This window comes from Panthera tigris, chromosome B3 (genome assembly GCF_018350195.1).
Source record: "Panthera tigris isolate Pti1 chromosome B3, P.tigris_Pti1_mat1.1, whole genome shotgun sequence".
NCBI classification, from domain to species: Eukaryota; Metazoa; Chordata; class Mammalia; order Carnivora; family Felidae; genus Panthera; species Panthera tigris.
The window spans coordinates 70,823,021-70,844,721 of NC_056665.1; the positions used below are offsets into that span (position 1 = coordinate 70,823,021).

At 37.9% G+C, this 21,701-nt stretch overlaps 2 protein-coding genes and 1 pseudogene across 2 annotated transcripts; 1 reads left to right on the forward strand and 2 right to left on the reverse strand.

The window, feature by feature from the left end:
- The first annotated feature begins 515 nt into the window (after nt 1-515).
- On the forward strand, nt 516-1,484 carry LOC102951307 (olfactory receptor 11G2-like). Its single transcript, XM_007091410.2, has one exon. The coding sequence runs from the start codon at nt 516-518 to the stop codon at nt 1,482-1,484; it is 969 nt and encodes a 322-aa protein (XP_007091472.2).
- A 7,710-nt stretch (nt 1,485-9,194) lies between these two features.
- On the reverse strand, nt 9,195-11,370 carry LOC102951016 (annotated as a pseudogene).
- Nucleotides 11,371-19,385: 8,015 nt separating this feature from the next.
- LOC102950707 (olfactory receptor 11H6-like) lies at nt 19,386-20,324 on the reverse strand. The gene has a single exon (XM_007091409.2). It carries the CDS (start codon nt 20,322-20,324, stop codon nt 19,386-19,388), a length of 939 nt encoding a protein of 312 aa, XP_007091471.1.
- Nucleotides 20,325-21,701: the final 1,377 nt, after the last annotated feature.

Consider the following 21,701-nt stretch of genomic DNA (forward strand, 5'->3'; position numbering starts at 1 on the left):
CGGACAGATCTCCTGACAATACCATGTTACTTGACAACAAAGTAAGTAAGATGCTCTTTTTGTACTGACCTGGTTCAATTTCAGGTTATATTTAAACTTCGATTTTTCTTAAAATTTTCCAAAATGCTACACAAAATTTTCTTTTCAACAAGAATAAATGTTCTTTTCAACAAAAATATGAATATATTACAGAATGATACATCAAAAAAGAATTGATTTAAGTGCAAACAGAGAAAACAATTTGGATTCTATGGGCCAATGAAATTTATACTCTGAAAATGGAGATTGATAGAGTAGGGGCTGTGGGAGCATACAAGTTTCTCCCAGAACCCTGATCTCACTGGGCGAAGCCAGATCCTGGGAAATGAGTTACTGACTTAAGAACCATACAGAGCCTGTTCATGAAAGTGCATTAAAGGAGTAGATAAGAGTCAGAAGAAATAAAAATAACTTTTAAAGAGAGGGCAAATGACTCATATAATGATGCTTATTGCTCATTCCCTTCACAGATTAGAATGAGTATGTCAGAAGCCAACAATATCTCTGGGTCTGTGAGTGAGTTCATCCTCCTGGGCTTCCCATGCCGCAGGGAGATCCAGATCCTCCTCTTTGTCATCTTCTCCCTCATCTACCTTCTGACTCTCATGGGGAACACATCCATCATCTGTGCCGTGTGGTCAAGCCGGAAACTCCACACACCCATGTACATCCTCCTGGCCAACTTCTCCTTCCTGGAGATCTGCTATGTCAGTTCTGATGTGCCCAAAATGTTGGCCAACATCATCTCCCAGACTAAGAGTATCTCCTATGCTGGCTGCCTGCTTCAGTTCTACTTTTTCTTTTCTATGTGTGCTGCTGAAGGCTACTTTCTGTCTGCAATGTCCTTTGATCGGTTCCTTGCTATCTGTCGACCTCTACGTTACCCCACCATCATGACTTACCATCTATGTGCCCGATTAGTGGTTTTCTGCTGGGTAGGTGGCTTTCTATCCATACTCATGCCTGCAGTTCTCATGTCCCAGGTGCCCTTCTGTGGCCCTAACATCATTGACCATTTTTTCTGTGACCTGGGACCATTGCTAGCCCTGTCCTGTGCTCCAGTTCCCAAAACTACTCTAACTTGTGCTACTGTAAGTTCTCTTATCATCTTTATCACCTTCCTCTACATTCTAGGGTCCTATAGCTTAGTTTTGCGTGCTGTACTTCGGGTCCCAGCTGGCTCAGGTAGGAACAAAGCCTTTTCTACATGTGCCTCACATTTCTTGGTGGTTTCCCTGTTCTATGGATCAGTCATGGTGATGTATGTGAGTCCAGGTTCCAGGAGCCATCCTGGAACACAGAAATTTGTGACCCTGTTTTACTGCATGGCAACCCCATTCTTTAATCCTTTGATTTACAGTCTTCGGAACAAAGATATGAAAGATGCACTCAAGAAAGTCCTGGGAGCACCATCAAAAGAAATTACTAAAAATAAAGAGAAATGATATAAATTTTCGTATAATTCTCTCAGAAACATAGAATTTCTCTCACTGGGAGAAAAACTATCTTCTGGGCATGTCTGAGTGTTCAATTCCTCACTCTCATGACAATGTGACTCGTTATACACAAAGAATTCTCATCCTGTCTCAAAAGCAAATATCCACAGTCTTAAAGGTCTATTGTAGAAAATTCTGTACAATTTTCATGCATCAATGTATCATTCTCTGTTTTGTCATTTTTTGAAGCCCTAAAACAAATGTAATCAAGTTGAGAAGTACAAAGCTAACGCTTATGCTTCCTACTTGTATCTTGGCGTTTATCCTAGTACTATTTTTTTGTGTTTCAAATGTATCACTATTTTTCTCCTTTCCAATTACAGGTTTTTCTATAATGACATGTAGCATCTACTCACTGCACTAACAAAAATTCAATTGCTTTATTTATAAGATCAATAACCCAATATCTGTCAATGAAATCTGTTTTTCATCTGTGTTTTCTTTCATCTGTGTTGGTAAAGTGTCCAGTTTACATAGCAAATGGAAACGGGAAATGATATGGTTGCTTCTTATGGAAACTTCTTAGTCCAGTTTTGAAGAGAATGCACAAAAGGATACATTCACATATGCCAAATCATGAAGTATTCCTTACCCAAACCTGGGTTTCAGCACCTTCTAAGCTTTTAGTTGAAGAACATGTACTGTTACAGAAAATAGGCATGAGAAACCAGGGAATAAATTCTGTCAGCCAAAATATAAGATACTGTCAGGCAATTAGCACTTAATATTAAACTTTTGACCTGGCCTGATCATCTTCCCATCCTTGGAAATGTTCATATTTTAAACTATGGCACAAAATTCCCTTTTTCTGGGGTAAGTTTGTGAAGTTGTCGCCTAATGTTGAAAAAAAAAATGGTTTGGCTGACAACATCCAACCCAGACCAGACCTCAATTTAGTTTTTCATGCAAAAATAGATATTTTAAAGTCTTCTTTCAAGTTATTTTGGCTTTGGGGATATTTTCTGTAACAAAATATGCTGAGTGATGAAGCTTCCTAGACCACCAAGGGAAAATTCAAGACAACCTACAGTACTGAAAGGTTAGTGTCTCTTTGTCTGATTACTGGGACTGCACCTACCTGAGGTAACGCTACATTTATGTAATTATAACAGGGTCCTTACTTGCATACAACAGAAACTAACTCTGGCTGATTAAGCATGACAGTGGGAAAGATTTATTGATGGGGTATCAGGAATCTCACAGAATCAAATGAAAGCTGAAGAACCAGAGTTGAGGCTCAGATTCAAAGACCAGTGTACAAACTACCCTGCAGAACTGGTCTGATGAACAATCACCATCACTAGAGCCACACCTGCGGCCATGTGCTACCAGATGCCACTATTTCAACCATTGCCATTCTGTCCTTCCTGCAATCACTGGGCTACCTGCTTCATTGCTGATTTTAATGCTAATATTTCAACATTGCTTCCCCCCACCCTACTTCTGCTTCTTGCATCACTAGCTCCTGAATCAAAATCTGGTTTAGCTGTATCTGTTTGGTGGAACCAAAAGTACATCCCTGTACTGTAGCTCCAAGAGAGGCTAAGAGAACTAATATCTGGCAATAAAAAAAAAATACACTTATGCAGAGATAAGCTCCATGCCTGCTAATATTGTGATTCTCCCACCCATAAAAAAGGATTGAGATACCAGGGAGCCAAAACAAACAAACAAAAATACTAACTATAATAATCCATTTATTTGGACTCCCCAAGATATCCCTGAGCCATATCCCTCTAGAAGTTACACAGGGTAGGACGTAACTAAATGATCCATCTATATAATAGCAGTGAAGTAGAAGCAGGATGAAAAAGGGGAAATAAATTTCCCTATGGGTAGTTGAGGGCTTGTCTATCTCATGATGAGTGCTGTTAGAATACAGTCTGATACTTTTAAGTTATGGCTGGATTATCTGCAGTCCTGAGAAACAAGTTCAACTAAAGGGAAAAAAACATCATCCACCATGTAGGAAAGACTCCATTAGCTTCCGTGAGATTTAGTGCTGCCTACTCACCTTCCTTAGAATTGGTAAAGAGTGAATAAGGAAGATTCTTCACTTGACTCCTTCACCTTAAGCCAAAAACTTTTTGCCTGGGGGATAAATGGACCACAATTAACCAAATAACTGAGATCTTTATATCTGGGTTTTCACAGAGTCTAAAAAAGAGATTAATATTTTAAAATAAAATATTTAAAATTAAATATTTTTTGTTTTGGTCTAAATGTTATATTCGTATATCTTTCAATAACCCGGGCTTAACTACACAGAGATGAATAATATTCTACTTTCTCTATTTACTTTTCAATTATGCAATACATTTTACAATGAATAAATTTTCATTATAAAAGCCAAATAGTACAAAATAATGAAAATCCTCATATCTCCATACTTACACACACACACACACACACACACACACACACACACCTGTCTCTGTAGCAATGTGTTCAGTTTGTTGGGTATGCTTCTAGACCTTTTTCTGTGCATTTATATATTGAAATATAATTTCTTGGTTTTGAATGACTATGTAACTTGGATTATACTTAAAAATTGCTCTACAACTGACTGGCTCTTACACCCACCCCCTATACTCATCTAAAAAGCAATGTCTGAGAGGAAATTTCATCCAGCTTCTGAAAGGGCTTCTAACTATTGGTCTGGGACACATTAGGACAATGAGGCTGAAGATGCAATTCTTCAGGAAAGACCCATTCTCAGGAGGCAGTTCATGGATGTGTGAGCCCACTACATCCATGACACAGTGAACTCAGGAGGTTCTTCTGCCACCAGATCCAGATTGAAATTAAGAAAACCTGTGACACAGGAGTATGCTTGTTCCCTCTAGGCAAAGAAACTATATTCCGAAAAATAAAGACAATTCAGTTATTTGATTAACCTCAACATTTTTAAGCTCTATATTCAGTCCTCAGACTTCTCTATACCTGCACTATCGAACACAATAACCATTACCCACATGGGACTACGGACCAGCTGAAATGTGACCAGTTCTTACAGCCACTCTGGAAAACAGTATGGAGCTTCCTCAAAAAGTTAAAAATATAATTACCCTATGACCCAGCAATCGCACTACTAGGTGTTTACCCAAAGGATACAAAACTACAGATTCAGAGGGTCACATGCACTGCAATGTTTATAGCAGCATTATCAACAATAGCCAAATTATGGAAAGAGCCCAAATGTCTATGGACTGATGAATGGATAAAGAGGATGTGAGATAGATATAGATATAGATGATACAGATATAGATGATGATATAGATATAGATATAGATATAGATATAGATATAGATATAGATGATATAGATATAGAAATATTAATCAGCCATCAAAAAGAGTGAAATCTTGCCATTTGCAATGACATGGATGGAACTAGAGTATATTATGCTAAGCAAAATAAATCAGTCAGAGAAAGACAAATACCATATGATTTCACTCATGTGGAATTTAAGAAACAAAACAGATGAACATAAGGGAAGGGTAAAAGAGGGAGAGGGATGCAAACCACAAAAGACTCTTAACTATAGAGAACTGAAATTAATTAATTAAAAATATACATATTGTATTGTATATATTTATTTCTCTATCTTTATTTCTGTCTCCTCATACTAGAATATGAACCTCATGAGAGCTAGATATCATACTCTACCCTCAATTCCCGGAGAAATGGCTAACACACTGTTGCAACTCAATAAATGTTTGTTGAATGAACCTGTAAATGAAATAAACAATTATTTGAGTTCCTACTATTAAAGAAGTCATTCTGGAACAGTGAAAAGATAGTATAACTTATATTCCCTGCTTCCAGGAAACTTACAATGTAACTGATAGGAAAGTAAAAAGTAACACAAATGAGGGGTGCCTGGGTGGCTCAGTCAGTTAAGCCTCTGACTTCGGCTCAGGTCATGATCTTTCGGTTTGTGAGTTCAAGCCCTGTGTCGGGCTCTCGGCAGACAGCTCAGAGCCTGGAGCCTGCCTTGGATTCTGTGTCTCCCTGTCTTTCCCTGTTCCTCCCTCCATTTGCATTCTTTCACTCTCACTCTCAAAAATAAATAAAGATTAAAAATTTTTAAAAAAGTAACACAAATGATATTGCAACAGATACATAAAAGGCAGTCTGATTACAAGTAAATATTCAACAAACCTCAAAAACGCTATGAATTTAGAAAAGAATATTGGGCCCCTGGGTGGCTCAGTTGGTTAAGCATCTGACTTCAGCTCAGGTCATGATCTTATAGTTTGTGGGTTAGAGTCCCACATCAGGCTCTATGCTGACAGCTCAGAGCCTGGAGCCTGCTTCAATTCTGTGTCTCCTTTCTCTGCCCCTACCCTGCTCATACTGTTTCTCACAAACGAATAAATGTTTAAAAAATGAATAAATGTTTTAAAAAATGAATACATGTTTCTCACAAATGAATAAATGTTTAAAAAAATGTTTTTAATTGCTTTAAGAAAAGAATATTATGGTGAGGTATAGTGGACAAGAAACGTTTTTTAAGGAGAGCATGGCTGGTGCCTGAAAATGGGCAAGTTATTAGTAAAACAATTGTAAGCTCAGATTGTAAAACAAAGATTATACTACATTAATTAGGGAAAGTGAGTCAAACAGGAGTACTGGGACACATATTTACTAAGGTTCTAGTTTGAGGACAAGTTGAATTACACACAAACTAAACAATCTACACACAACTAATCACGTGTGACTTTTGCTAGCATAATCTCATCTAACTGCTGACCCTTTCTCTCTAGGGTGGCACCTCTCATAGGTAGCTGCTCAGAATCAGTCTTCATACTTTTCTGAATTCCTTTCACACTGGTGTTGTTCTCTGCTTTGGTGACACTTGATTTCTGTTCCTTTTCTCAAGTGTCACATCTTCTCCAACTCACCATGCATTAAGATTGTTGTAACAGGGTAAAGATTTGCCACCCTTTTTACAAACAGTCATCTATTATTACTATTCATGCTGTTTTCTATGCACTCCACAGGTCTGAAGGCTCATTACTCCATATTTGACTTTAATTTTCTTGGGCTCTTTTCTTGTTGTGAGTTCTTGTACTGTTTTTAGGGCCAGGATTTCCTTTTGGCGACCTATGCCAATGGCTGCTTTTAGGAGTTCTGAAACTGCTAAGACAATGGTTTTTCAAACTTTTCTGAACACAATCCACAGAAATAAATTTATTTTACATTGTGCCCATTACATACATACATATACAACTGAAACAGAAATTTCTTTAAAAAATAACACCCGTATCACAAATAATGCATTTCTATCCTATCCTATTTCATTCCATTTCTAAGGACACATCTCACAAAGCCCCAAGATGAATGACTGGTGGGGTGATTCATTTCCTCTTGGTAGGCTGACAGCATCTGTGGTCTCTGTAATTTAATCTCCTTCTAATGAACAGACTGAAAACTATTATTTATATATTCCTTGAGGGAAGATGGTTAAATTAAAGATGCCATTTGAAAGATTAGATTCACAGAAAACTACAACTCAAAACATTCTTTTTCTCTTTAGTCTTTTGAATTGTTTTCCTCACCATGGAACTCAAAAGTGCCCTTTCATTGCCAAATGCTATTTGCTCAATATTATTATGATTGTCGTCAGAAAAACTCATTACTATTCAAATTTGGTTGCACCAATTGTTTACAAAAATATCATTTATTATGATCAACAAAAAGTGATTTCAAGTGGTTAGTCAACAGTTCTGTCTTATTTGCCTCCAGTCAGATTTATAAACATAGCGGCTTCTGGAAAGTTTGTATGCTCATCTGCCTTAGCTTTTTCATACTTGTCAAAGGTCAGTGTTATCAGTTGTTGAGTTTCATGAAGTCTAAAGTGATTAGAGAAGCTCTCCAGATCCGTCTTGTGCCAGGGACTACTGTCACCCACCCAAAGTTCATCGCCCTTTTCCGTAACTAAAAGAAGACTGACTTTGTTCAGAGTAGCAATGAGTCCAGCTAAAAACGTTTGCTTTTTCAGCTTCCTTGCAGCTAGTTTGGTCATGTGACATAATTCTGGCCAATGAGAATTAGACTGGGGGTTTCTGAGGGGGCTTCTGCTTTCTGGGAACTAGAAGCTGCTGTTTCAAGCTCCTCCACCCCAGAATGGGGAAAAACCTGGATGTTTAGTGCCATCTTATAACTGAGTAACAAGTAGCAGAATGAGGACGATAAGTTAGATGTCACAGATCAGACGCAGAGCAGTATATAAATGTAACTATATATGTGTATGTATATATATTTATTTATATATATTTGTTTATTTGAAATTTTATTTTTTAGAGTTGTTTGAGATTCACAGTGATTTCCCATATGCCCCCTAACTGTGCACATACATAACCTCCCCCGTTATCAACACCCCCCACCAGAGTGGTATATTTGTTACAACTGATGAACATACATTGACATAGAATCATCACCCAGTGTCCACAGTCTACATTAGGGTTCACTCTTGGTGTTGTATATTCTTCTGGTTTGAACAAATTTATGATGACATAAAACCACCAAACAAAACAAAACAGAAGAATTTGGGATTTGTCTCCAAAGTTTGTATAAGTAGAAAGGAGATAAGCGTAAGGACTGATGGAAAAGAAGTTTAAGTTATGCCTATAAAGGTATGGAGTGCTAGAACCTAGACAAAAATGAAGGAGGACAACAAAGGATCACAGGGAAGATGCCACAGAACTTAATGACATTAAGATTGGGAATGAAAAGGTAAGGGATTTATGAAGGTTAAGATTTTAGGTTCAGGTTATAGATCAGTGGAGCCATTGACAAATAAGTATAGCTAGGGCTAATTTAAAAGGAGGTTATCAAATTTAGGATCAGACATTTGAATTAGGAGTGGACTTTCCTGAAAAAAATATATATCCATTAGACCTACCTCCTAAAATGAAAGCACTGGCAAAATGTGGGAGTCAAGCAAGTCATTATAATCTTACTGAGGATGCTTGTTGGTGCCCAAAACTATACTTAGAATTATGGAATATGTAAAAGTAGTGCTTTAAAACTGTTCCTGAGGGGCACCTAGGTGGCTCAGTTGGTTGAGCATCTGACTTCAGCTCAGGTCATGATCTCATGGTTCATGAGATCAAGCCCCACATTGGGCTCAGTGCTGTCAGTGCAGAGCCTGCTTCAGATCCTCTGTCACTCTCTCTCTCTCTCTTCCCCTCCCACACTTGCGCTCTCCCAAAAATTAATGAAACCTTTTTTTTTTTAAGAAAGTTTAAAATTGTCCCCAATATTGAGGGTTTTTTTTAAAAAAACTGGTTAATTATGTGTGTGATTGCAATACATTCAACATTCGTTATTCTCTGAAAAGAACAACTGGCTCTGATGAAAGCAGAATTTGAAAATGTTGAAAGACATCAAGTAGTATTTAATTAAAACCAAAAGAAACTAAAAAACTCAATTATAGAGGAATACATGAAAATCTTACCAAGTTGTATTTCAAACTAACTGTATCTAAGGTAACTGCAACATAAGAATAATAACTTCCTAAGACTTAAATCATGACTCTAGTGAATTTTTAAAAATCATCCTCCCAATATATGAAAATAAAATAAAATGAAGGGAAAAAACCATAATCTCATTTTTGTTACCTTCCATCCTCCTAGACTTGCCGTATACTAAATTCAACTTTTGAATCCTTTAGAGATTTCCCATAATAACACATTCAGAATTTTCTTGAGTGTCTCTTTCATATCTTTGTTCCAGAAGTTGTAAATCAAGGGATTAAAGAGTGGGGTTGCAAAAGCATAGAACAAGGTCACAAATTTCTGCATCCCAGGATAGTCCCCAGAACCTGGGCTAATGTACATCACCATGACTGAACCATAGAACAGACACATCACAGCAAGGTGGGAGGCACAAGTAAAGAAAGCCTTATGCCTTCCTGAGCCTGGGGGCACCTATAACACCACACTCAAGACACAGAAGTAAGTGCCATGTACAGGAAAGTGAGAAAGATGATGAGAGAGCTATTGATACCACAGATTTGAGTAATTTCACATACTGGAGCACAGGACAATGCCAGCAAAAGTGCAAGATCACAGAGAAAATGGTCAGTGGTGTTTGGACCGCAGAAAGGCACCTGAGATATTAGAGTCAAAGGAGTCAGTAACCAGAGAAAGCCCCTACCCAGCAGAAGACCACTAACTGAGTGCATAGGTGGTGGGTCATTATGGTAGGATAGCGGAAAGGTCTATAAATGGCAAGTAATCAATCAAAAGACATCACTGACAGAAATAAGCCCTCAGCGGCACACATCGAAAAGAAGTAGAACTGGAGCAGGCAGCCAGCATAGGAGATACTCTTAGTCTGGGAGATGATGTTGGCCAACATTTTGGGCACATCAGAACTGACATAGCAGATCTCCAGGAAGGAGAAGCTGGCCAGGAGGATGTACATGGGTGTGTGGAGTTTCCGGCTTGACCACACGGCACAGATGATGGATGTGTTCCCCATGAGAGTCAGAAGGTAGATGAGGGAGAAGATGACAAAGAGGAGGATCTGGATCTCCCTGCGGCATGGGAAGCCCAGGAGGATGAACTCACTCACAGACCCAGAGATGTTAGTAGTCTCCACAGTCCTTATTAGTGTGACCTGTGGAAGTGACAGAAGACTGTAAGAACCAAAGAAATATTAACACTATTTTTCTTCTTTCTTTGTCCTGGTGAAGAGATACATGCTTGTTTTCCTCAATTCAGGCTTGTGATATTACTAACTTCCCTTTGGAAGGGTGAGTTCTTTCCTTTTCATCTCCTTCCCTCTCTCATTTATTCAATAAACATTTATTATGTACATATTATTGCCAGGCACTGTTCTGGGAGATAGCAAAAAAGTGATGAATAAAAATGCAGAGTCCCTGCTCTTTTGTAACTTATGTCAAATATATTTTGTTTAAAGCAACTTCAAACAATACATTCATGGCTCCAGAATTTCTACATAAAAGGAGTTTAGGAGCTTAAATCTAATTGGAAGAGATCTGAGGAGATTGACCTTGGAATCACATTTGCATAGAAAGGAAATTGTTTTTACTTAGACTATGTTTATTTGTGGGAAATTCATAGGGAGCCCCATACATCCCTCCACCTATATCATGGTGCTGCCACTGACACTGTAACAGCATATGACAAATCAGAACAAAATATTTTCTCGTCACAAGACATGATTATACTCAGTTGGAAAAAATAAGGAAAGGCTTTAGCAAAAGGTCAGTGACGGAGGCAGAACATTAATAGCATATACTAATGATAATGTGAAAAGATTTGGCTATAAGACGTTGTGTTTAGAGAAAAGCCCAAAAGAGTGAAAATTAGAGTACTTGTTAAGGAACAGTGGGATACAATTTTCACAGATTGGGCCACTTGGCAGAGGACTCACTCACTGCCAGTCTAATTCAGGCTTCATTTGCTAGTCAATGGAAAACAATTGGAGCTAGACTAGTACAAGAACACAAGGATCAAAGGTTTATGGAAGCTACATTTGCAAGACAATTAGAGGGTAATGAATTTGCAGTAAGTAAACTATTAGAAAGCAGTTTCAGTAGCCCAAAGAAAAAGCCTGAAGAGCCTGACTTAGGGTAATGTATAAGCAAAAAGATACCAGGAATGGATTCAAGAGACATGCAATGGTAGACACCTAACCTCCTAGGCTTTAAAATCAGTACAGGTAATGAAATGTTCCTCAGGAACTGAGAAGACACAGAAAAGAGACCTCACGTTCCATTTGCCACAGTAATACTCTTTAGATCTCTTCTGATTGTTCTCTCACCTGGGATGCCTCACAGGAGAGAGCCACTCTGAACATCCTGGCTCCTTCTGTTCCCACACATCAACATGCTGAAGACAAGTGTTCCTTTCCTTGCCTTTCCTCGCCTTTGGGTCTCTCTCTGAGTCCACTTCATTCCCCAGTCCCCTGTTTTCTTTTGACTCCTTTGAATCTGAGTATTATACCTCATTAAATAAATTAGCTTCCACTTACAAAGTTTTCCTCTCCTACAAGCCACACATAATGGGTGTTGATCTGCTATGTTGTCACTCATGTGAAAGAGAACAGTAAACAAGAGAGGCATCTAAATTGTTGCCAGTGTTTTAAAGAAAAATTGATCCCTTTTCCTGTTGGCTAAGAATACAGTCCTTTTCAACAGATGAATAGAGGGGAAAGAAAAAAATAGAGAGAGAGGCAAACTATAAGAAACTCTTAATGATAGAGAACAGACTAAGGGTTGGTGGAGGGAGGTGGGTGGGGGATGGGCTAAATGGGTGACGGGTACTGAGGAGGGCCCTTGTGATGAGCACTGGATGTTATATGTAAGTGATGAATCACTAAATTCTACTCCTAAAACCAATATTATACCATATGTTAACTAACTAGAATTTAAATAAAAACTTGAAACATTTTTTTAAAAAGTAGAAAAATGAACTATTTCCATATAAAAAGAAAAGAAAAAGAAACTAGAAACTTAGAAAAACCTTCTACCCTCAAAGAACAGTTCTTTTGAAGGTGACCTGCAAAGACAGAATGATAATTTAATGAAAACATTTCTTTAATCCCATGTCTAATATGGTTTGTATAAGAGGAATGGTGTTTGCAAAGGAAAATAATCATGAAAATTTTGCTCCATTTTCCTATCAATAGATAAAACAAAATGGACATTGAGACACAGGAAAGAAGTTATTGTTCCATGTGCCCAGACCTACTTATCCCAGTGCAGCCCAGAAGTCGGAGATGTCAGCTCCTTGGTAGGACGCTTTTTGGTTCCTTTCTTTACAAAGATCCCTTTCAGGTTTTACTCAGAGAATAAAACAAGCCACAAATCTTTCCATTCCCCATTACTTATCCTTTCTAGACTCTGAAGCCTGTCTCTGGAGACCTCAACCCCAGGAGCAATGGAGGCAATTAACGTGCATCATACAGACTTGAGCATGTTTCACCCTCAGTGATTATCATATCGAGGATGAAAACTACATGAATGTGCACACATTCATAGGTGCACTCACAAATACACACACGTATGCACATATACACACATATTCCAAGCTAACATAGTATTATTCCTTCCAGAGTTTCCTCTCCTAGCCTTAAGAAACTACTTTTTTTTAAATTTTTGTTTATTTTTGAGAGCCAGAGTGCAAGAGAGCATGTATGAGCAGGAGAGGGGCCGGGAGTGACAGAGAATCCCAAGCAGGCTCCATGCTGTCAGTGCAGAGCCCAATGCAGGGCTTGAATTTAGGAACTGTGAGATCATGATCCAGGCAGAAATCAAGAGTCAAATGCTTAACCAACTGAGCCACCTAGGCACCCCCTTAATAAATTACTTCTTAGCTAAAAAATTTGCTTGACATCAGATGCTTTCATGTCATTACTTTCAAGCTTTGTTAGACCTAGAGTCTCCCATTCCTGTTGTCTAAATGACAGTTTAAAGATCCTGTCCACTATATCCTTAATGAGCCTATTAAACATCTACAGCATCTCCATACTTTTCAAACTGCTTATCCCTACATGTAGATCACATAGGATGGATGTTGGTCAACTAAGAAGTTAAAACACTGACAGACAAATTCATTTCCTCTTCTTCAAGTCAATAATATATTTTTTAAGGCTCCCTTGGAGGTATGTATGCTCATGTAACTGAGTTCTAGTTAGTAGAATGTAATTAAAATTGATGTGTAACACTTGAAGCTTTATCCAGACATCATCCTTGATGATCTTGGATATAATTAAGTATGTTGACCTAGGAAGCTAAGTTTTGAAGATGATGAAGACAAGGATGGAAAATACCTTGAATTCCAGAATCATCATTTGAAAAACAATCATCTGTCAATCAGGAACACCCATCTGGATTTTAAGTAACCAGTGAATATGTTTCATATTTGTTTTTACAATTTTTTAAGTTTAATTTATTTTGAGAGAGAGCATGACAGAGACAGAGAGAGAGAATATGAACGCTGACAGTGCAGAGCTCCATGCAGGGCTTGATTTCACAATGGTAAGATCGTGACCTGAACCAAAATCAAGAGCTGGACACTTAACCAACTGAGCCACACAGGTGCCCCAAAACTTTTCATATTTGATCCACTAAAAAATAAGGTTGTTTGGAGAATAATGTGACTAATTGAATTAAATATTTACTTTTTGATAAATATATGAAAACAATCTGTGGTTGACTATATTAAAATGTATATATTTGTGGGCTTATTCCCTTCAATTTTCTAATTCTAAAATGGCACAAATTAAAAAACAATGTTTATGAAGGATAAATTCTGAGAAATAAAAATTGTGAGTCATAAAGTGAGAGCATTTTAGATTTAGGTCAATGTAGCCACATTTCCCTCCAAAGACATTTCAGAGCTTTCTTCAGCACTATTACTTTTCTCTCTGTCCTTAGCAGCAAGACCTAGCTTTTCATACTGTGCTGCTGGCCTAGTTCTGCAAACTGGGCATTATAAATGAATATAGCAACACTATTTTATAGCTCCATTATGATGATGTATGTCAATATCAACTGAACGAATATGGAACATATCCTTAAGACTTTTTTCATCCAAGGTGACCCAATGTCTACCCTTCAAACCTACTATGTACATCCTCAAGAACACAAAGCTAATCGCCACACTAAACAAAAACCTGGGGAACTGTATTAACTGCCCACACACCATTATAAAACCAACCTAGCTCTCTTGCTATTTTAATAGCACATACGAGGGATGTAAGATTCTTCAGAACTCACTAGATCTGTTACTAAACCAGGTTATTACTCTTAGAACTCTCACAAATCTTACACATCATACATTTGTTGGAGAATTTTTTTAAATTTTTTTTTATATTTCAGAATTTAGTTTTGAGAGAGAAAGAGTGCAAGCAGGGGAGGAGCAGAGAAAGAGGGAGACACAGAATCTGAAGCAGGCTCCAGGCTCTGAGCTGTCAGCACAGAGCCCAATGCAGGGCTTGAACCCATGAACAGTGACGTCATAACCTGAGCCGAAGTCGGACACTTAACCAACTGAGCCACACAGGCACCCCAAGAATTGTTATATTCTAATCTCTTAAAATAGGTTCCCATATTCTAGAACATAGCTTTTTAACCTCTTTACAAAGAGTAGTTTCAGGGCGCCTGGGTGGCTCAGTTGGTTGAGCATCTGACTTCGGCTCTCAGGTCATGATCTCACAGTTTGTGAGTTCAAGCCCTGCGTTGGGCTCTGTGCTGACAGCTCAGAGCCTGGAGCCTGCTTCAGGTTCTGTGTCTCCCTCTCTCTCTGCCCCTCCCCAGCTCGCAATCTCTCTCTCCCTCTCTTTCTCATAAATAAACATTTTTTTAAAAAATTTTTAAAGAGTAGTTTCTGCTGGCTCATAACAGCTGTAAAACACTTAACACAGACTTTGTCATAACTTCAATATGCAAGAGCAAAAAGCCTCCATGGAAATATGCTACAAAACATAGGGCTTGAGGTAAGGTAAAGGAGTTGCTGTTGTTATTATCATTGTTATCCTTCCTTTTTAAATGGTTCTCAGATGGCAAGTCAAATATGTGGTCAAAGCCCAGAGATCTTTCCACTGTTTAGAGTCTATGGTGAAAGAAAGGCTCAGAATTTCCATTTGGGCATGTTCAATTAGGAATGAAATATGATTTTAATTGAACACCTTCCCAACTGCAACTTCAAACTACTAACCTTAAACTCTGACAATGTTAATATAAAACAGAGATTTCCCACCTTGACTGTAAGACTCTGAGATGTCAGCTATGTTTTCAAGAGGAATTGTGAAATTCTCAAAAGATTGAGTCAATACCATTAATTTGAATTCATCTTCTCCTTAAAGTTAATTGGATTGCTTACACTATGTTTGATGAAAGATGGAGCTATACTGTGGCACTCAGTGACACAGAATCTAAACAAAGATGCCAAATTTTCAAAAATGCATGTCTGATTATATCATTCTTTTGCTTTCAATTCTTAAATATTTCCTTCTCTGCTACAGGATCAAGTTCAACCTCTTTAGTGTCTCTAAATTCCTGCCTCCCTAAGTTCATCTCCTTTCAGGAGCCCCCCATTCATTCTAAACTCAGCAATACTCCTTCTGCTTGTAATGTCATCATTCACCTTCCTCCTTCCCTTCTATCCAAAGAACTTCCAGCTTGTCCTTCAAGATTCAGATGATTGATCAGGTTCTCTGTGAACTCTTCTTTGACACTTCCCACCAACACTTTCCTAACCTATACTTAGTCCAACACTCTTCTGTGTTCCTCTGGCACACTATGCATTCCTCTCTCTTAGCATTTTTCATTGGAATTAACACATCTATGCCCACATAAGTCAGAATTCCTCAAGAACAAGGATCCTATCATATGTATCCGTGTTTTGCCAATACCAAGTGTGCTGCCTGGAAGACTTTGTAGGCCCCAGAGTTCCATGTGTAAGACCACACATCCTCTGGCCTCCACACCACCATCAGCAAGACTAAAGAGAAGCAGCAAAGCTCTACCGTCTCCTGGTAAAGTTACCCTCATCTCCCTCCCCATCAACCTTTCTACACTGTCTGCTGTGAAGACAGCATCAGTACATTGCCTTCTCCCAAAATGGCTATGATCTCACTCCACTAGTAACAAAGAGAGTCTTCCTTGTCTCTTTTGCTGCTTCCAGGTTTTTATCCCTCCTTCCTCTCTAAAAGCTATGTTTTAAAGTTCAATATCCCTTTAGAGGAAGAGGACAAAGAGGAACGGAGACAGAATAAAGAAAAGACAAGAAGTCATTTATCTAAGGTTACTTACTGAAAGCTCCCAATCTACTAACCATAATCCACCCCATCCACACCCACTCTCATTACAAAGGAGAACATAAGAAGCCACAGAAGAGCACTGTCCATTATGGTAACCACTAGCTAGCTGTGGCTACTGGCACTCAAAATATGACTGGTCCATATTGAGATGTACTGTAAGTATGAAATTCAGCCCCATTCTCAAGATTTAGTATACAAAAAACTAATACAAAATATCTGGTTAATAATTTTATATTGATTACAAGTTAAAACATTTTTATATTGAACTAATGGGTCATTAAAATTAATTTCACTGTTTCTTTTCACTTTTTGTGTGGTAGAAAATTTTACATTATACATGTTGCTTGCATGTGTCGCTCATCTATTTCTGGGATGGGTATGTAAGATCAAGTCCACCTGAGGTGTGCAGTGCTAGACAGAGAGAGAAAGACAGATACCATATTATTTCATTCATATGTGGAATTTAAGAAACAAAACAGATGAACATAGGGGAAGGAGGAAAAAGAGAGGCAAACAAACCACAAGAGACTCTCTTAATCATAGAGAACAAACTGAGGGTTGATGGAGGGAGGTGGGTGATGGATGGACTAATGGGTTTTGGGTACTCAGGAGGGCACTTGTGATGAGCACTGGGTGTTATATGTAAGTGATGAATCACTAAATTCTACTCCTGAAACCAATATTATACTATATGTTAACTAACTAGAATTTAAATAAAAACTTGAAAAAAAAGAAAAGCATACAGACAGAGGATGAGCTCTCTTCCTCCTTGAGGTCAGGCACATCACAACTCTGGCTCACAGTGGGGGAGGAATTTGACACCAGGCAGAAGCCAGTCAGCTCAGCTAGGAGGTACTTCAGACCCTCAGGAGAGGTTCTGCTATGTGATCTAAAGACTTGGCAACACTGAGCAGCCTCAGAGCAAATTTCTCCATGTGCCAAGGGTTTGCACACCTCAGGCCAGAACCAAAATTATTCCTTTCTTTAATTTTATCCCTGGTGATAATGCAGTTTCTAACAATCATGAGCACTAGGGTAGAAGAAACTCCCTGAGGTCAAAGTCTGCCCTTGGTGGGGGGGGGGGGGGCTGCCTCCTTGAGACCACTCTCTGTGTCCTCAAAGAGCAAAACAAAGGGGCAGGCACCTTGTGGGGCAGAGCAATGATAGAGCTGGGGAGTGGAGAAATATTCGTGACCTGAAGGGAAAAAATCCTATCCTATCTGTAGTTTCAATTACTGAGAAAAAGCTGTAACAGCAACATCACAAGATGGAAAGAAAATGCACACACAGACAAGACTGCAGCAGCAGGTGTTGCTGGAAAAGAATATAATGAAAATGCTAACATTATAACAATCAAAAAGACAAAAACAAAACTGACATTGGTAATGCGCTTTACATTTCAAAATTATTTTTAATTGTGGTAAAGTATATATCACATGACATTTAACAAATCTTAATATTTTAAGTGCACAGTTCAGTGGCATTAAGCACGTTCACATTGTTGAGCAACCATTACCACCACTGGTCTCCAGAATTCTTCATCTTCCAAAACAGGAAATGTGTATCCATTAAACAATTATTCTCCATCCCCCTTCCCCAGCCCCTGGCAACCACCATTCTACTTCCTATCTCTATGAATTTGACTGCTCTAGGAACCTTATAAAAGTGAGATTATACAGTCTTTGTCATTTTGTGAGAAGCTGGTGCATCCATGTTTCAGAATTTTCTTTCTTTTTTTTAACGTTTTATTTTTGAGAGAGAGAAGTCAGAGCACAAGTGGGGGAGGGGCAGAGAGAGAGGGAGACACAGAATTTGTTTTTTTTTTTTTTTTCAGTTGTTTATTTCTATATCTTTTTTTTTTTTTAATATATGAAATTTACTGTCAAATTGGTTTCCATACAACACCCAGTGCTCATCCCAAAAGGTGCCCTCCTCAATACCCATCACCCACCCTGCCCTCCCTCCCACCCCCCATCAACCCTCAGTTTGTTCTCAGTTTTTAACAGTCTCTAATGCTTTGGCGGGAGACACAGAATTTGAAGCAGGCTCCAGACTCTGAGCTGTCAGCACAGAGCCCGACACAGGGCTCAAACTCATGAACCTTGAAATCATGACCTTAGCCAAAGTCAGACGCTTAACCGACTAAGCCACCCAGGCACCCCAGAATTTCCCTTCTTTTTATAAGGCTGAATAATATTACAGTGTTTGTATATATCACATTTTGTTGATCCATTCATCTGTAGATGGACATTTGACTGCTTTCATCTTTTGACTGTACTTTGCATTTTACAAATACTTTTACACGTGATTGATCATTTGATCCACATAAAACCTCCAAAGTGTCCTTTTTAAAAATTGGGAATGAAGGCTTTGATTCACTGAGGTGGAACCAGAACACAGTCTTCATCAATCTTTGTCCAACAAATCATTGTCATCATCTTCATAACACAAAGAAATGTGGGGAGGAGGTGGAGCAAAAATTATTCTTGTTTTGGTTTGTATTTATATAGACCTCCTTCAAGAAACAAAACTTTTTTTCCTTAAAAATAGACTGTTTTTTCTTTATATAAATATAATATGATTATCATTTCACAGTTTGACAAAAGAAACTGCTGAAGCTCTTACTTGACAATGATAGCTAATGATAATAAATTTGGATATAATTGTTATTAATAATAGTATATTATCATGTCATATAATATTTATTGAGAGCCAGGCTCTATTTTAAATGATTCCATATACTAAGTCATTTAATCTCAAACACTCTATAATATAGATATGATTATTAAGGTCATCTCCAGTTAAAATTGGAAAAACAGATAACTCAAATAGCAGATACTCAAATAACAATTTGAGTAACTTGACCATACTCACTCAATCAATACAGAATGCAGACAAGCTTGGAATTTTAAGGAATTCTCATGTGGACACATTTATTCTAGATCTAGCTCCTTTTCCTACTTTTAAGTATAACTTTTCTATATTCTTTATAACAGAACTCAAAAGGAATTTATTGCACTATGCCATCTCCCATTCAGGAATTATTTCTAAACTTTACACATAACTTTCCTCAGGGCAACTTTCATCTCCTTATTCCTGAGGCTGTAGATCAGAGGGTTTAAAAGTGGAGTTGCAATTGAGTATAACATGGTCAAGAACTTCTGCATACCAGGCTGATTGGCTGCCCCTGGGCTTACATACATCACCATGACTGAGCCATAAAATAGGGACACCACTATCAGGTGGGAGGCACACGTGGAGAAGGCTTTTTTCCTACCTGAACCTTCGGGAACCTGAACCACAGCTCGAAGGACCAGTGTGTAGGACACAAGGATATAGAACAAAGTGATGAATGTTATCACAGCACTGAAAATGCTACAAGTCAGAGTTGTCTTGGGGACAGGTAAACATGATATGGCCAGCATTGCCCCAAGATCACACAGGTAGTGGTCAATGACATTTGAACCACAAAATGGAACTTGGGAGATAAGTATGGCTGGGGTCACCAACCAGAGAAAGCCACCCACCCAGCAAGCAGACACAAGGGTTCCACAGACTTTCCCAGTCATTATGGTAGAATAGTGCAGTGGGTGGCAGATGGCAACATACCTATCTAATGCCATGAGGGCCAGAAAGAAGAGTTCTGTAGCACAAAGAGAGAGGAAGATGTAGAACTGTAAGATGCAGCCATTATAAGAGATGGTCTTGGTCTTGGATAGGAAGTTGAGCAACATGTTGGGTACATTGGAACTGATGTAGCAGATCTCCAGGAAAGAGAAGTTGGCCAATAAAGTATACATAGGGGTGTGGAGTTGCTGGTTCCACCACACAGCACAGATAATAGCACTGTTGCCCAACAAGGTCAAGATGTAGATGACAGAGAACAAAACAAAAAGGAGAACTTCTACTTCTTGACTACACGAGAAACCCAGGAGGCTGAATTCATGAATGACAGCAGTGACATTATTGTTAGGCAAAACATACATTTCTTTGCAACCTAGAATGTGCACAGATGTAATCAGAACTGCATAATAAGAATCTCCTATTTTATTCAGCCCTCCATACCTCAACTTCTCATCAGAACCAGGCAGTATTTTAAGTAGAGAAAAAATGGAATATTAATATTTAGTCAACATGAAGAATTTGTATCAAAATAGCTCTGTTATAAGACAAATAGAAAAAACACCACTGGTAATGTTACTTTAAATATTACTTTACTTTAAATGTTTTCTCTAGAGCTTTTTCTTCCAATTTTAGCCTCTACACTTCAACTGCTCACTTTATTTAACTCAAGTATAGCTAATAAGCTTTAGGAAGGAATTTATGCCCTCAAACTGCACTGAAATATTTTATTGCCAACATATCATTTCAACCAACATCACAAGATCCATAAATTCTCCCTATTTATCTACATTATTATAGAAGCTTGGTACATCACAATAAATGAATACATTAATTCATTATGTATTCATATGTATTCATTATCATCATATGAATCATAATTCATTCCATAAATGAATACATTAATTCATTAATTACTTTCCATTAAAGACTTGCATCCCCAGATGATTCCAGTGTGGCAAAAACAATGCTCGGCTTTTGAGAACTACTATTTTACCATATGGGTGCCAGAGAAGTTTGAATTCAGGGAAGATTGTTTTAGAAGATTTGAATGGAGAGCAATGAAAGTAAAATATAGAGCTTAGACTACCGACTTAGAAGCACAATATATAAGATAAAAGAGGGTTCATAAATAACTGAATGATAATTCAGCAATTCCCAGTCTAACTTAGGAATGTAGCATGTACTTTAAAAACAATTAAATTAATTTATTTTAATTTGATTCAAATTATCCAATGTGGAATCCCTTTTATTCATGTTAGCTATATAGTATTTCAGTCCCTTTGCAAAATTTGCCAGTTTACTATTTTTTAAAATGATACTTTACTTTTTAGTTGAAACAGGTTTTCCACCCATTTTTATTTTCTATGTATTTTATATCATTTTCCCTCAATTTTCATTTTAAATATATAGAGTTTAGTGAAAAAACAAAAAGCTTGACACCTTAATGTTTTCTGAGTAGAAAGTCAAAGTGACTGTTTAAGAATGAGGTGTCATGCACACTGGTGCAGCTGCTCTAGAAAACAGTGTGGAGGTTCCTCAAAAAATTAAAAATAGAACTGCTCTATGACTCAGCAATAGCACTGCTAGGAATTTACCCAAGGGGAGAGGGGAAAGTGAGTGATGGCCATTGAGGAGGGCACTTGTTGGGATGAACACTGGGTGTTGTATGGAAACCAATTTGACAATAAATTATATTTTTTTAAAAATGAGCTAAACTTAAAAAAAAATAATGAGGTGTC